The sequence below is a fragment of the Mobula hypostoma genome, chromosome 4, assembly GCF_963921235.1.
Source record: "Mobula hypostoma chromosome 4, sMobHyp1.1, whole genome shotgun sequence".
In the NCBI taxonomy this organism is placed as follows: Eukaryota; Metazoa; Chordata; class Chondrichthyes; order Myliobatiformes; family Myliobatidae; genus Mobula; species Mobula hypostoma.
In genome coordinates, this window is record NC_086100.1 from 196,533,637 (window position 1) to 196,551,361 (window position 17,725).

General features: G+C 47.4%; 1 protein-coding gene across 4 annotated transcripts in view; it reads left to right on the top strand.

Annotated features, from left to right (window-relative positions):
- The window catches only part of LOC134345022 (cytochrome P450 26B1), a 65,908-nt gene that overhangs the window by 17,042 nt on the left and 31,141 nt on the right, over positions 1–17,725 (top strand). The window contains exons 1-2 of one of the 4 annotated variants that reach the window (XM_063045152.1): positions 10,732–11,007; positions 11,486–11,718. In XM_063045152.1, coding sequence (XP_062901222.1) covers positions 11,524–11,718 — 195 coding nt within the window. In that variant the 5' untranslated portion in view covers positions 10,732–11,007; positions 11,486–11,523. Of the gene's footprint in view, positions 1–10,731; positions 11,008–11,280; positions 11,401–11,485; positions 11,719–17,725 lie in introns of those variants that run through there. The other 3 variants (XM_063045154.1, XM_063045153.1, XM_063045151.1) reach the window with 3 other exon arrangements.

Genomic DNA, 17,725 nt, shown 5'->3' on the forward strand with positions numbered 1-17,725 from the left:
GAAAGAACCTTAGATTAAAAACATAAGGATTGAATATGGTTTTATTTTCAATTTTAAAGGTCCGTCAATCCAAAAAGGAATTCTGTCTTAAAATGTTTGGCAAAGGCAGCATTTTAATTTTAATTTTGTTTTTCGTCTATTCCGGTCCTCATGCAAGAAATGGAGTGCAGTTGAAGACATTGCCTTATATACTGATGCACAGACTGGAATTAGAATTGGGGTATTATTGTCACGAGTGCAAAGGAAGGTAGAGTGGAAACATTATCTTGCATGTCATTCATGCTGTTCATACAGACAGGTACCTTTGGGCAGGTGGGGCTCATCGGCCTCGGACAACAGCCCACCTAGGAGAAGGAAAACTCTGATTTTAAACCTCCGCTGCCTTGTGGCCAAACCCCAAGGAAGAAATCCGGAGCTGGGGTCCCTAAGGCAGTTTGATGTTGCTTACAACTTCACTCTGGCAACCTCTGTGATGACACTGGTGCCGAGCTGTATTAGTGCTTGCCCTTCCTTTGGACTACATCAGAAGGGGAGCCCGCTGCATGGGGAACAGCCGGTTCTTCAAATCTTCCCGCCCAGTCTTGTGCCCTGGAGAGGAGACTGTCCACCGGAGGTGCAAACCCATGATCCCATGGGATCAATGGCTGCCTACATCAGACACGAGGGGAAAACAGTAACGGAATGCAGAATAACGTGTAACAGATACAGAGAAAGTACAGTGCTGGAAGACAATAAGGTGCAAGGTTACAACAACGTTGATTATGAGGTCAAGAGTCCAGAGTCCATCTTATCAAACTAGGGAGCCATGCAATATAGCAGGGAACATAGAACATAGAACTGTACAGCACAGGACAGACACACAAGAGATTCTGCAGATGCTGGAAATCCAAAGCAACACACACACACACAATGCTGGAGACACTCAGCAGGTCAGGCAGCATCTATGGAAATGAATGAACAGTCCACGTTTTGGGCCGCGACCCTCCACCAGGACTGGAGAGGAAGGGGAAAATGCCAGAATGAAAAAGGTGGGGGAGGGGAAGGAGTCGGAACAGGACAGGTGAATCCAGGTGGATGGGAAAGATAAATGGCTGGAGATGAAGGAATCTGATAGGCAAGAAGAGAGGACCATAGGAGAAAGAGAAGGAGGAGAGCACCCAGGGAGAAGTGAGAAGGGGTAAAAGGCCAGAGTGGGGAATAGAAGAAGGGGGAAGAGGGAGGGCTTACCAGAATGAGAAATCACTATTTATTCCATCGGTCTGGAGGCTATCCAGAGAGAATACCAGGTGTTGCTGCTCCACCCTGAGGGGGCCTCATCTTGGTACAAGAGCGGGCCGTGAACCGACATGGCAGAATGGGAATGGGTATCAGAATTAAAATGTTCGGCCACTGGGAGATGTTTGGTGGGTGGAGTGGAGGTGCTCGATGAAGCGGTCCCCCAATTTACAACGTGTCTCACCAGTGTAGAGAAGGCTGCGTTGGGAGCACAGAACAGACCCTTTGGCCCATCATGTGAGCCGTCCTTTTAACCTAGTCTAAGATCTGGGGCATTGTTCTTTGTTCTATGTTCTATCTGCCAAAGCTGCTACATCTCCCCTTTCACATCCTCCTGATTCCCTGTTCAGTGTACCATGCTGATTGGAGAGTCCCCTGTAACACAGAACTCAGCCCATGTTCTGGTCACCTCACTATAGGACAAGAAAGCTTTAGAGAGGCCGCAGAGGGGATTTACCAGGAAGCTGTCCGGACGAGAGAGCATGTCTTAAGAGGACAGGTTGATCGAGGTGGTACAGCATTGAACAGGCCCTCTGACCCACAACATTGTGCCTTTTTTTTAAACTACTCCAGGATCAATCTAACTCTTTCCTTCCACATAGCTCTCCATTTTTCTTTCATCATGTGCCAGATAAGGTAAAGCAGAAAATTAGGAGGTTTTGCAAGTATATTCAAAGCAAAAAAGTAACTAGGGAGAGAACAGGGCTCCTCAAAGGACGATAAGGTTGTCTATGTGTGGAGCCAAAGGGGGATGGGCGTACTGGTCACCAATTGGTCATCTGGGAATGAAAGGGTTAATGTATGAAGAGTGTGATGGCTCTGGGCCTGTACTTGCTGGAGTTTAGAAGAATGAAGGGCGGGGGAATCTCACTGAAACCTATCGAATATTGAAATGACCAGGTAGAGTGAATGTGGAGAGGATGCTTCCTATAGTGGGGGAGTCTAGGACCAGAGAGCACAGAATAGAGAGACATCCATTTAGACCAGTGATAGAACCATAGAACTATAGAATGCTACAGCACAGAAAACAGGCCATTTGGCCCTTCCAGTCTGTGCCGAAACATTATTCCGCTAGTCCCATTGACCTGCATCCAGTCCACAACCTTCCAGACCTCTCCCATCCATGCACCTATCCAATTTATTCTTAAAACTTAAGAGTGAGCCTCACATTTACCACATCAGATGGCAGCCCGTTCCACACTCCCACCACTCTTTGAGTGAAGAAGTTCCCCCTAAACCTTTCCCCTTTCACCCTAAAGCCATGTCCTCTCGTATTTATCTCTCCTAATCTAAGTGGAAAGAGCCTACCCACATTTACTCTGTCTAAACCCCTTATAATTTATACCCCTCATGAGGAGGAATTCCTATAGCCAAAGTGGAGTGAATCTGTGGAATTTGTTGCCACAGATGACTGTAGAGGCCAAGTAATTTGCGTAGCTTTAAAGTGGAGGCTGATAGGTTCTTGATTAGTTAGGGTGTCAAAGGTTACAGGGAGAAGCAGGAGAATGGGGTTGAAGGAATCAGCCTTCACAGAGTGGTTGAGCAGACTTGATGGGCAATTGGCCTAATACTGCTCTTAAGTTTTATGATCTAATGGTCACCTGTGTTTACCATTGAGAAAGATATGGACTCAGGGAAGTTTGTGATGATGCCTTGAAGAGAGTCTACATTATGGAAGGGGAGGTGCTGAAAGTCTTAAAACATAGAAGGTTAGATAAAGCCCTGGGACCTGATCAAGTAGGACATCATGGGAAGGTAGGGAAGAAATTGCAGAGTTCCTAGATGAGATAACTGGATCATTAACATCATGAGTGAGGTGTCAGATGATTGGAAGATGACTAATGTTTGGACTTTGTTTATGAAAAGTTGTAAGGAAAAGCCTGGGAGCCACAGGCCTGTGAACCTAACAGGCTGACGGATGGTTGCAGTTGGGAGCTGAACGTCCAAGGTTACACATTGTATCAGAGGGATAGGAAGGTAGGCAGAGGGGGTGGTGTGGCTCTGATGATAAAGAATGACATCAAATCATTAGAAAGGTGTGACATAAGATCGGAAGATGTTGGATCCTTGTGGGCTGAGTTAAGAAACTGCAAAGGTAAAAGGACTCTGATGGCAGTTAAATACAGGCCTTCAGCTGGAATGTGGACTACAGATCACAATGGGAAATAGAAAAGCTGTGTCAAAAGGGCAAAGTTTTGCTAGTCATGGGAGATTTTAACATGCAAGTAGATTGGGAAAATCAGGTTGGTAATGGACATCAAAAGAGTGAATTTGTTGAATGCCTATGAGATGGCTTTTTAGGGCAGTTGATCATCTATACTGGATTGGGTGTTATGTAATGAACTGAAGTTGATTAGGGAGCTTAAGGTAAAGGAACCCTTAGAAGATGATCACAATATGATTGAGTTGACAACTTGAGAAAGTAAAGTCTGATGTAGTAGTATTTCAGTGGAGTAAAGGGTATTATGGGAGAGGAGTTGGTCAAAGTAAATTGGAAGGAGCTGATGGCAGGGATGACAGCAGAGCAGCAATGGCACGAGTTTCTGGGAAAAATGAGGAAGGTGCAGGAAATACTCAAATGGCAAAATAGTACAACCGTGGCTGACAAAGGAAGTCAAAGCTAATGTAAAAGCAAAAGATAGGGCATAAAACGAAGCAAAAGTTAGCAGGAAGATAGAGGTTTGGGAAGCGTTTAAAAACCTACAGAAAGCAACTAGAAGAATGATTAGGAGGATGAAATATGAAACCAAGCTAGCAAACAATATCAAGGTGGATTGAAAGAGCTTTTCCAAGAATATAAAAAATGAAAGAGAGTTGAGCGTGGATATAGGACCGCTAGAAAATGGAGCTGGAGCAATAATAATGGGGGGATACGGAGATGCACGTGAATGAAATACATCGGTCTTCACTGTGGAAGTCACTAGCAGTGTGCCAGCTGTTGAAGGGTGTGAAGGAAGAGAAGTGGGCGTGGTTGCTATTACAAGGGAGAAGGTGCTCAAAAACTGAAAGACCTGAAGGTACATAAGTCACCCGGACCAGATGGACTGCACCCTAGGGTTCTGAAAGAGGTACTGGTAGAGATTTTTGTGGCATTAGAAATGATCTTTCAATAATTATTGGACTCTGGCTTGGTTCCAGAGGACTGGAAAATTGCAAATGTCACCCCACTCTTTAAGAAAAGGAGGAAGGTAGCAGAAAGGAAATTATAGACCAGTTAGCCTGACTCAGTGGTTGGGAAAATGTTGGAGTCAATTGTTAAGAATGAGGTTATAGAATACTTGTCACAGGACAAGATAGGACAAAGTCAGCATGGTTTCCTAAGGAAAATTTGGAGAGAAGGCAGGTACAGGGTTCTGAGTTGGATGATCAGCCATGATCATGCTGAATGGCGGTGCAGGCTCGAAGGGCCGAATGGCCTACTCCTGCACCTATTTTCTATGTTTCCATGTTTCTATGTAAAATCCTGCCTGATGAACCTGTTGGAATTCTTTGAGGAGATTACAAGGAAGATGGATAAAGAGGATGTTGTAGGTGTTATATATTTGGATTTTCAGAAGGCCTTTGACAAGGTGCCACACATGAGGCTGCTTAACAAGTTAAGAGCCCATGGTATTACAGGAAAGTACCTGGCATGGTTAGAGCATTGGCTGATTAGTAGGAGACAGCAAGTTGGGATAAAATGATCCTTATCTGGTTGGCTGCCAGTGACTTGTGGTATTCCGCAGGGGTTGGTGTTGGGACCACTTTTTATGCTGTAAATCAATGATTTAGATGATGGAACAGATGGCTTTGTTGCCAAGTTTGCAGAGATATGAAGACTGATGGAGGGGGAGGTAGTGTTGAGGAAATGGGTAGGCTGGCTGCAGAAGGACTTAGACAGATTAGGAGAATGGGCAAGAAAGTGGCAAATGAAATACAATGTTGGAAAATGCATGGTCATGCACTTTGGTAGTGGAAATAAACGTGCAGACTATTTTCTAAACCGGGAGAAAATCCAAAAATCTGAGATGCAAAGGGACTTGGGAGTCCTTGTACAAAACACCCCAAAGGTTAACTTGCAGGTTGAATCAGTGGTGAGGAAGGCAAGTGCCATGTTAGCATTCATTTCAAGAGGTCTAGAATACAAGAGCAAGAATGTGATGCGGAGGCTTTATAAGGCACTGGTAAAGCTCCATCTTGAGTATTGTGTATGGTTTTGGGCTCCTCATCCAGGAAGAGATGTGCTGACATTGGAAAAGGTTCAGAGGAGGTTCACAAGGATGATTCCAGGAATGAAAGGGTTATCGTATGAGGAACGTTTATTTTCTCTGGGTCTGTACTCGCTGAAATTTAGAAGGATGAGGAGGGATATCATTGAAACTCTTCACATGTTGACAGGTGTAGACAGAGTAGATGTGGAAAGGATGTTTCCCATCGTAAGGGAGTCTCAGACAAGAGGGCACAGCCTCAGAATAATGGGGTGTCCATTTAAAACAGAGTTGTGGAGAAATTTCTTTTGCCAGAGAGTGGTGAATTTGTGGAATTTGTTACCACAGGCAGCTATGGAGGCCACATCATTGGGTGTATTTAAGGTGGAGATTGATAGGTTCTTGATTGGCCATGGCATCAGAGGTGAAGGCCGGGGAGTGGAGCTGAGGAGGGAAAAAAAGATCAGCTATGATTGAATGGCGGAGCAGACTCGAAGGGCCAAATGCCCTAATTCTGCTCCTATGTCTTCCGGTCTTATGGTCTTGACTTCCTCACCGGGGACCACAGTCTGTGCAGATCTGCCTCACAGATAATCAGTACTGGCACACTTCAAGCCCACTGCTCTACTCTCTCTTTACCCATGACTATGTGGCTACGCACAGCTCAAACGATGTCTATAAATTGCCAAAGACATAACTAGCTTTGTGAGAACTTCATGTGGTGACAAGGAGTTGTACAGGAGTGAGATAGATCAGCGTGGAGCACAGCCTGGTGTTGCAACAAGAATCTTGCACTTAATATCAGTAAGTCCAAGGAATTGATTGTGGACGTCAGGAAGGGGAAGTTAGGGGAACACACACTAGTCTCATCGAGGGATCAGTAGTGAACAAAGTGAGCAGTTTCAGGTTCTGAGGATCTACTTGGGTCCAATATATTGATGCAATTACAAAGAGGGCATGCCAGCAACTAGATTTCATTCAGAGTCTGAGGAGATTTGGTACGTCACCAAAAACACTGGCAAATTTCTACAGATATACCATGGGGAGTATTCTAACCAGCTGCATCACCGTCTGGTATGGAGGGGACACCGAACAGGATCAAAAAAAGCTGAAGAAGGTTGTGAACTCAATCAGCTCCACTATGGGCATTAGAGCCCCCAGCATCCGGGACACTTTCAAAAGGCGATGCCGCAAAAAGGCTGCAGGCATCATTAAGGACCCCCATCACCCTCTTCTCGTTGCTACCATCAGGGAGGAGGTACAGGAGCCTGAAGACACACAGTCAATGTTTCAGGAACAGCTTCTTCCCCTCTGCCATCAGATTTCTGAATGGACGTTGAACCCATGAATACTACATCACTCTTTTTGCAGTACTTATTTAATTTAATTTTTATGTATATTTCTTACAGTAATTTATATTTTCCATTGTTATGTATTGCAATGCTACTGCAAAACAACAGGTTTCATGATAGTTACTGGGACTGGAAAGTTTGAGCTTTATGGAGAGACTGGTCTTTTCTCCCTTGAGCACATGAGACTAAGGGGTGACAGTATTGAGGGTTATAAAATCATGAGAGGCATAGATAAATTAACTATATGGTCTTTACCCCAGGGCAATGGAAAGATTTAAAAGCTTTTTCTTCACACAGAGGCTGATGGTTATGTGGAACGAGCTGCCAGAGGAAGTGGTAGAGGCAGGTTCAATTACAGAATTTAGAAAACATTTGAGCAGGTTCTGAACGATTAATCTGCTGCATCCCATCGACCTGCACCTAGACCACAGCCCTCCATGCCCCCCATCCATGTACCTATAAAAATTCCTTTTAGGTGTTGCAATCAAACCCACATCCACCACTTCCACTGGCAGCTCGTTCCACCCTCTCACCACCCTCTGAGTGAAGAAGTTTCCTTAAACTCTTCACCCTTAATGCATGACCTCTAGATGTAGCCTCACCTAGTCTTAGTGTATAAAACTTGCCTGCACTTATCCCATCTATACCTCTAAAAATTTTGTATACCGCTATCAAATCTCCCTTGATTCTCCTACACTCTAGGTAATAAAGTCCTGACTTATTCAACCCTTCCCTATAACTCTGGTCCTTAAGTCTTGGCAACATCGTTGTAAATTTTCTCTGCATTCTTTCAATCTTAGAACATAGAACATAAAATAGTACAGCACAGTACAGGCCCTTCAGCCCACAATGTTGTGCCAACCCTCAAACCCTGCCTCCCATATAAGCCCCCACCTTAGATTCCTCCATATACCTGCCTAGTAGTCTCTTAAACTTCACTAGTGTATCTGCCTCCACCACTGACTCAGGCAGTGCATTCCACACACCAACCACTCTCTGAGTAAAAAAACCTTCCTCTAATATCCTCCTTGAACTTCCCACCCCCTACCTTAAAGCCATGTCCTCTTGTATTGAGCAGTGGTGCCCTGGGGAAGAGGTGCTGGCTGTCCACTCTATCTATTCCTCTTATTATCTTGTACACCTCTATCATGTCTCCTCTCATCCTCCTTCTCTCCAAAGAGTAAAGCCCTAGCTCCCTTAATCTCTGATCATAATCCATACTCTCTAAGCCAGGCAGCATCCTGATAAATCTCCTCTGTACCCTTTCCAATGCTTCCACATCTTATTGACATCTTTCCTCCAGGTAGGTGACCAGAATGCACACTAGTTAGGCTTTACTAATATCTTATACAATTTCAACATAACATCCCATCTTTTATACCAATACTTTGATCTATGAAGGCCAATATGAAAAAAAAATCTTTCTTTATGACCCTATCTACCTGTGACACCACTTTCAAGGCATGATGGACCTGTATTCTCAAATCCTTTGTTCTTCCACACTCCTCAGTTCACAAGCAAGTCCTGCCCTGGTTTGTTCTTCCAAAGTGCACTACTTCATGCTTTGCTGCATTAAATTCCATCTGCTATTTTTGAGCCCAATTTCTCCAGCTGGTCCAGTTCCTGCAGCAAGCTTTGATAGTCGTAAACACAAAATAATTTGCAGGTGCTGGGATCAAAGCAACACTCACAACACGCTGGAGGAACTCAGCAGGTCGGGCAGCATCCGTGGAAACGATCAGTCAACGTTTCGGGCCGGAACCCTTCATCAGGACTGAAGAGGGAGGGGGCAGAGGCCCTATAAAGAAGGTGGGGGAGGGTGGGAAGGAGAAGGCTGGTAGGTTCCAGGTGAAGGGGAAAGGTAAAGGGGTGGGGGAGGGGATAGGCAGGAAAGGTGAAGAAGGAATAGGGGAAAACACAATGGGTAGTAGAAGGAGGCAGAACCATGAGGGAGGTGATAGGCAGCTGGGGGAGGGGGCAGAGTGAAATAGGGATAGAGGAAGGGAGGGGGAGGGAATTACCAGAAGTTGGAGAATTCTATGTTCATACCAAGGGGCTGGAGACATCCCAGACGGTATATGAGGTGTTGCTCCTCCAACCTGAGTTTGATAGACATTGTTGTTGTCCAGTATACCCCCAATCTAGTGATCTGTGTGACTGGGAAACATGCAAGCGTGAGCTGTCCTGGTGCACACTGGTATTAGTTAGAGCATAAGACAAAGGAGCAAAATTAGGCCATTTGGCCCATTGAGTCTGCTGCACCATCCCAACATGACCGGTTTGTTATTCCCTTCAACCTCCTTTCTCCTGCCTTCTCCCTGCAATCGTTGACGCCCTGATTAATCAAGATTTAATTTATTTAGAAATACAATACAGTAACACACCTGCTAACCCCCATGTGAGCAATTAATCACCTAAACCTTTGGAATGTGGGAGGAAGTCGGGGATCTGGAGGTAACGTACAAACTCCATACAGACAGCGGCGGGAATTGAACCCGGGATATTGGCGCTGTTATAGCGTTACACTAACCACTGCACGACCGTCCCGTGATCAGCCTCCGCTTTAAATATACGCAACGACTTGGCCTCCACGGCCATCGTGGCAATGAATTCCGCAGATTCGCCTGCCCAGCCGAGTCTGTCGTGAATGATGAAGGTGGATATGAGCTCCCGGCGTAATTCCCCGTGGCTGACGGTGAGTTGCGAGTGGGTGTGAACGGCGGAGCCCCGGCTGCCGCTGCCGGGGCTGCACTACCGCGACCGTCCGCTAGATGGGAGTGTTGATAGGGAGTGCGGCGCCGCTCAGACTCGCTCAGTCCGGGGCAAGGCAAGGTCAGCGAAACACTGCGCCGAGTCCGCATCAGCAGCCTGCATCCCTCGAAAGCTTTCGCAATAAGCACGGGTGTGTAATAACTTAACTGCAGCGCTGAATAAATCGCAACAGGGCTTATGCAATATAAATTACCAGTATGAAAGCATTCTGCATTATATTTTTTCCACGCAATCGCAGGTGTAGATCTGTATACTTGTACAGGGATGCTTTGCCATTAGATCGATTCTGATGCGCCTGATACTTGTTGATTGATGCATGGACGGTTACACGAGTGGCGCATTCGCCCGTGGATTGGGACAAGGGTGCGTTGAACCTTGACAAGCGAAATATTCTAAATATTGGCTCCCCTGCGCTCACTGTGGAAGTTTACTGTACCTCTCCCGCTGCAGGTCCCCACATCCTCAGCCGGGGCATGGGATTAATCGGCTCCCCTTCCCCGCCCTTCGCCCTATATATCGACTCTTTATCCGTTCCTCTACCTCTGCTTTCTCTTATTTAGTCTCCCTCCCTGTGCCCGTCTCTCCCTTTCCCCCGTACCTCTCCCCCCTCCTCCGGTCTCCGCTCCACTCTTATCTATTTCCCTCGTTCTCCCTTTTATCGGTCTATAAGCGTCGACTGTTTATTCCTCTCCATAGATGCTGGCTGACCTGCTGAGTTCCTCCAGCATTTTGTGCGAGCGCCTCAGCCCGCTCTCCTCTCTCTCTCGCGCTTGTCATTCTCGCTCTTTCACTCCCATCCTCTCTCTAATATACATTATCTGTGCGTGCATGTCTCTTCCTCTCCTTTCTGCCTCCCTCCGGGTACTTCGTCTCATCCTCTGTTCCCCTCTCTCTTGGCTCTCACTTGCTTCTCTATTTCTCTCCTTCGTCCCCTCTGTGCCTATCTGTCCCCTCTCACCTCTCTTTTTAGCAGCTCTTCCTTTTCTGCCCACCTCCTCTCCCTCACTCACTTCACGTCCTCTTTCGTCTCGCACACCGACCCCTTGTGTCTCCCCGTACCCCCGATCTCTCGTCTCTTCATCTGTCTCTCTCTCACACACACACACTTCTCCGCGACCCCGACCCAAACCGACTACCCCGAGAAGCCGGCGCACGTAACAGAGCGAAACACGTTGGACGCCGCGGCGCACGTTCACACAAATACCGGTTTTGCGAATACTCTGGGGATGGTTTAATTTGAGAGCCCCTCTTGTTAGCTCGGACCCACAAATCCAACAAAGAAACTTAGGATGTGGAGAGGGCCGGTGTCTCAGTGTTTTCCTCGTGTCACCGACTTGCATTTGACAGCTGCGCTGAGCAACGCAAGTTGAGACGCGCGACTCTCCTTCGACAGGTCTTTCCTTTCCTGCAGTAAGCGGGAGGTGTGTGTGTGTGTGTGTGTGTGTGTGTGTGTGTGTGTGTGTGTGTGTGTGTGTGTCTGAGAGAGAGCGAGAGAAAGAGGGAGGGAGAGGGAGAGAGGGCTGGATTGGGGAGGGGGATCTCTCTCTCTCTCTCTCTCTCTCTCTCTCTGAAGTTCTGAGTGAGGCGCCGTTCCAGATTTGCTCGCGGTCCATGGAGTTTGAGTGAGGCGGAACACGAACCACTGTTGTGGACGCATGCCACAGTTTAAAGCGCCTCCGCCTTTATATAGACACAGTCCATACTTCGTGCAGTGTGCATTCACACACACACACACACACATACACACACACACACACGTACATATACATACACACGCACAGAAGGCACCGGATGTCACTTTCACAGACTTGCCCGTGTGTGTTTAATAGATTGCATTAATAATAAAAAAGTTATTTTTTTCTGCAAAGAGGGTTAATTTTTTTTCCATTTGCCTCGCAGAACCAACCTCCTCCCCCCCTCTGCCCCCATCTGCAAGGATGTTTTTTGAAGGTTTTGAACTGGTTTCGGCTCTGGCTGCCTGCTTGGTCTCCGTGGCGCTGCTCTTCGCTGTGTCCAGACAGCTCTGGCAAATCCGCTGGGCGGTGACACGGGACAGGAGTTCCAATCTACCGATCCCCAAGGGTTCCATGGGATTACCTGTCATCGGAGAAACATTTCACTGGTTGGTGGAGGTGAGGCTCTGGCACCTATCTGTGCGTTCAATCTCTCTGTCTGTCTGTCAGTATCAGTAGTTAGAATCGTCTGCGCGTTTATCGCACGTTTTGAGTGTAAATATTAACAGCGAGGCAAAGGTCCCGCATGCATTTATTTGCCCCGACTCTATCGGCCGGGTCTCCCGCAGGAGGGAGCGCTGCGTTTGGCTGTAAATTCGCCAGTGAATTCGAGTTGGAAATGTCTGAAGATCCTGGGGTCGCAGCGAGCGGACTCTGGGCAGCGTGTGGGTGCCAAACCACTTGTCCAGGCACGCGTGCTGGGAGCGGGGTTTCTGCCTCCTGGACGGACGCTGATTAGTGTCGACATTATGTGTGGCTTTGCGACCGGTTGCTGCCGTGCGCGGGTTGTGCTGTGTGACGGGGAACGGGGCTGTGGGGCTAGTGGGGTGGGAGATGTTGGTTTACAGCGGGACTGGCCTTTGATTGAAGCGAACAGTTCTCAGTCACCGCCGCTGTTGACCCGTGCAAAGGTCCCGCTTCAGGACGCGTGGATGAGTCACCCCTTTGACCGGGTCTCCGGCGAGACGCGTGCCGGGGTAATGAGGGAACTCCTCCCGCCACCATACTGTTCAAGTTGCCGACCAGGCTCCCGGGCGCACGTGTTTGTGTGTGAGTGTGTGTGTGTGTGTGTGTGTGTGTGTGTGTGTGTTTGTGAGTGTGTGTGTGTGCGTGTGTGTGTGTGTGTGTGAGAGAGAGAAGTGTGTGAGCGTGAGTGTCTGTGTTACTGTGTGAGTGTGTGTCTGTGTGTATGGTGTGTGGGAGATGGTCCGTGTCTATATGTATGAACACCTGAGCAGATCGTGCAAGGAGCTCCATGTACTGACACTGACACATACACTCGGATGCGGTCACGGGGACTCACCAATGTTTACAGTCTGGGTGTTGAGCGCGTTGAGTTCTTTACTGAACAGTGTCATTTAGAACAAGCAGTGCCGTGGAATGTGTTTGCGCGCATGCTTGTGTGTTTGCTTAAGTGAATCGGTGAATTTCTTTGCGTCTGTATATCGCTGTGTAAAATGTACGTGCGTGTGTACCTGCACATATTCATAACCTACATAGACTAGGCGGGCCACAGGCTCTGTTTCTGTACTATACTGCTCTGTGTGCGTGTGTATGCCTGTTACAATAAGTGTGTAAGTGCGTATACTGTGCGTGTGTATGCCTGTTACAATAAGTGTGTAAGTGCGTATACTGTGCGTGTGTGAAGATAGGCGCATGTGAACGTGTAATCTGTATGTGTGTGTCTATGTTTGTGTGTCGGTATGTATGCATATGCCCGTGTCTGCGTGTCTCTGTGTATGTGTGAACTCGTGTGTACGTGTGTTCGTACATGTATAAGTGTGTGTGCGTGTGTGTATACAGTACACCCCGTTTTCCGAGACCCTGCAGGTTAACTCCGGACACGCCGTGCGAAGTTATGGCTGCTGCAACTGGTGTGGGTTCATAAGTCCAGGGTCACCACCTGCCCGCCACCTCCCTCCGCCCCACTTCCCTCCTGCTCGAAACCACACTTTGTAATGACGGCCCCTACAATGGAAGAGCCGGCGAGCGCGGGCACCTGGCGGGGTAGAGGTCGGTGGGCGACGGGAACTGCCCCCGTGCGGAGAAGAATCTGGAGTCCGTCGTCTGCTCCGCAGGGGGAGATTGGGGCTGGTGGGGAGGGGGAGGTCATGGGATCTGGCTGTAAATCCACCAAGGTCCCCCTGAATCCCATGGGTCTGAACCCGAGGGTCTGCCTGCACCGCATTGTCTCACCCTGCAAGCGGTTCCCGAGCGAATGTAACCTGGGACGACCTTTCGCGCTGACAATCTCGCCCATTCTTCCAGAACGGCGTAGAATTTTGTTTTACACAGGGAGCTTCGGTCGCCTGCCGTTCCCTGTTCACCGCTCTTGTTCCTAAAATACTAATTTTTAGTGTAAACTGGCCTGAACTCCCCGCGAATAAAGCATTCTTTGTGTGCGAGTGGAAATGTATCAATAACCCTCTATTCCGGCACAAAGGGACCTGTAATTATATTTATACAGATCAGGCCAGTAATTGCGTTAAAAGCCACGATTACCCAGATAATCTCTCAAATTTGGTTTAATAAGATTTATCGGATGGCCCTCATTACAAGAGAGAGGCTGGGGGGCTAGAGAGGCGGGCAGAGGTGAGCTGTGTCTGTCTGCGAGAGGGACGCTCTGTACTGACACTTTGCCCAGTACAGACAGTACTCGGGCTGAGAGACTGTCCGCACGTGTATGTGACGGGGCGGGGTGGGGGGGGGGTGTAGATATATATATATATATATATATATATATATATATGTGTGTGTGTGTGTGTAGCTATGTAGATATATATATTATATATATATAGAGAGAGAGAGATATGGAGGGAGAGAGAGTGAGCAGGAGGATGAGAGAGAGAGAAACTGAGTGAGAAAAAAGAGTAAGTTAGAAAGTGAGAGAGGGAGAGAGAGTCAGAGTGAAAGAGAGAGAGAGAAAGAAAGAAAGAGTGAGTGGGAAAGAGAGTGGGAGAGAGTGATATGAGAAAGAGAGTGAATGAGTGAGTGAGAGGATGAAAAAAGAGTAAGTGATAGAGAGAGAGTGAGAGAGACAGAGAGAATCAGAAAGAGAGTTTCCCTCTAAGACTAGATAGAGAAACCATAGAGATAGAGGACAAGGGAGAAATACGGGGCAAGAGAGAGGTACAGGGCGAGAGAGAGAGATGCAGGGCGAGAGACAGGTATGGGGCAAGAGGAATATAAAGGAAAGGATGGATAGGATGATATTTATAAATGGAGATATTTATATGAAGGGCCGTGTAGAGAGAAAGAGAAGGAGGAGATATGTGCGGAGAGTTTCAGAGAGAAAGAGAGAGAGGAAGGGTGTATATATAGAGGGTGAAAGAAAGAGAAAGGAGAGCAGATATAGAGGGATAAGATTCTGCAGATGCTGGAAATCCAGGGTAATTCACACTAAATACTGGAGGGTCACAGCAGGTCAGGCAGCATCCATGGAAAAGATTGAAGAGGCAAAATTTCAGGCTGAGACTATTGCCGTGAAATGTCGTCTGTTTATGGATGCTGCCTGACCTGCTGAGTTCCTTGTTTGTGCAGACAAAGAGGGAGATGCAGAGAGGTGGGGAAATGGAGAGAGAGAAAATGGATGGAGATGGAGAGAGAACAGGAGAAGCACAAATAAAAAGATGGATCGAAGTACTTGTATACAGAATGGACGAGGGAAGGAAGAGGGATGGGTAGAGAGAGAGAGAAATAGAGATCTTGAATGAGAGATAGAGAGATGGAATTTAATGCAGGGGTACAGATTGGGTAAATGCAAGCAGGCTTTTCCCACTGAGACTCGGTGGGACTAGAACTAGAGGTCATGGATTAAGAGTGAGAGGTGAAAAGTTTAAGGGGAACACGAGGGAAACTTCTTCACTCAGAGGGTGGTGAGGGTGTGGAATGAGCTGCCAGTGCAAATGGTTCGTGCGAGCTCGATTTCAATGTTTAAGAGAAGTTTGGATAGGTACTTGGATGGTTGGGATATGGAGGGCAGACCGATGTGAGTAGGCAGTTTAAATAGTTTAGCATGGACTAGATGGACTGAAGGGCCTATTTCTCTGCTGTACTTTTCTGAGACTCTATGGAGAAGGAGATATAGAGTGAGAGAGATAGAGACAGAACGGGGGTTGGGGGGAGGATGTTTGAAAGAAAATTTTGACATTTTAGGTTGAGACCCCATGTCGGGCCAGGAAGGCCAAGTTGCGTCTATATCCAGTCCTTCAGTAACTCTGGATTTCCCAGACCAGGGACTCACAGGGGGAGCAGTCACTGAGACGGACAGTGACTAATTCTGGCACGGCAGGATCCCACGCAGACCTTGTGCCCGAGTGACGATTGACAGCTTACCTGGAGTGGATGTGCGGGGATGCCTGGCATGCGAGACTCTGAGAGGGTAGATTTAGGTTTTAAACTCGAGCACGGCAGTGCCGTCTGTGAGGGCCATTGCTGGTTGGGGTCAGTAAAGAGGCAATGGCAACAGTGAGGGGAAGAGCAGGCCAACTGTGACACAAGGCAGTCAGTATCAGAATCAGGTTTATTATCACTGACGTACAGGTTGTCATGAAATCCCCATTCCTGTTCCGACACGTCAGTCCATAGCTTCCTCTTTTGCTACAATGAGGCCACTCCCAGGGTGGAGGAGAAACACCTCATGTGCCGTCTGGGTAGCCTCCAACTCGATATCATGAATGTCTATTTCTCCTTCCAGTCATTTATTTCTCTCCTCCTTCCCTCTTCATTTATTCTCCACTGTGGCCTCTTAGCTCTTCTCCTCACCTGCCTATCACCTCCCCTGGTGCCCCTCTTCCTTCCCTTTCTCCCATGGTCCACTCCCCACCCCCACCCCCCCATCAGATCCCTTCTTCTCAGCCCTTTATCTCTCCCACCTACCTGGCTTTGCCTATCACCTTCCAGCTAGTGCTCCATCCCTTCCCCCACCTTTTTATTCCGACATCTACCCCTTCCTTTCCAGTCCTGAAGGGTCTCAGCACAAAACATCAGTTCCTCCAGCATTTTGTGTGTGTTATTGTGAAATCTGTTGTTTTGCGGCAGCAGTATAGTGCAATACATAAAATACAATAGAACATAGAACGTAGAACATAGAGTAGTACAGCACAGTACAGGCCCTTCGGCCCACAATGTTGTGCCGACCCTGAAACCCTGTCTCCCATATAAGCCCCCACCTTAGATTCCTCCATATACCTGTCTAGTAGTCTCTTAAACTTCACTAGTGTATCTGCCTCCACCACTGACTCAGGCAGTGCATTCCGCGCACCAGCCACTCTCTGAGTAAAAAACCTTCCTCTAATATCCCTCTTGAACTTCCCACCCCTTACCTTAAAGCCATAACAAGAAATATAAAAAAACAAATAAATAAGTGGAGCAAAACGATGCTACAACATGATTCTCAATGGTTCAGCCTTCCCCCAAACTTGAGCCCTTCGGATCAACCTGGTTGTAGAGGTTGATGGATTCTTGATTAGCAAGTGCATCAGACGTTACGGGGAGAAGGCAGGGTTGAGAGGGATAATATATCAGCATGATAGAATGATGCAATGGTGGAGCAGACTCGATGGGCTGAATGGCTTAATACTGCCAATAGTGAGGTAGTGCTTATGGACCATTCACAAATCTGACGGCGGAGGGGAAGAGGCTGTTCCCAGAACACTGAGTGTGTGTCTTCTGTACCTTCTCTTCCCTGAGGGTAGTAATGAGAAGAGAGAATATCCTGGCTGGCAGGGGGATCATTCACAATAGATGCTGCCATCTTGAGGCATCGCCGTTTGAAGATGTCTTCGATGGTGGGGAGGATAGGGCCTATAATGAATCTAGCTAAGTTGCAGACGCTTCAGTCCGGAGCATCAAACAACCTGCTGGAGGAACTCAGCAGGCCGAGCAGCATCTGTGGGACTGAGAACTGTTGGTGTTTCGATCTGAAACGACATGTGGGTCCTGAAACGCCGACAGTTTCTCCCCCCCACGGATGCTCTTCACCTGTTGAGTTGCTGCAGCAGATTCCTTGTTTTCAAGCTCTTCCCTCGGGCAGTTGATCTGACCAGCCTCCTCTATCTATTACCCCTGTCACTGACTACACTGCACTGTAAACACTTCAAGCCACTTTTTATAATGCTGTTTACATTGTAAGTTCATGCTGGTGTTTATTTATGCAAATTTTATTCCCTATCTGTTCTTTAAAATTTAACTTTAGTTTTATATACTGTATAATTTTTTCCTTTATAATTGTTGACTATTGTTTGTTTTTTGTTGCATGTTGCGTACTTTGGGAAGGAGGTGAGGAGGAATTTCTTTAGCCAGAGGATGGTGAATCTGTGGAATTCATTGTCACAGATGGCTGTGGAGGCCAATTCATTGGGTGCATTTAAAGCAGTGTGATAGGTTCCTGATTATGGGGAGAAGA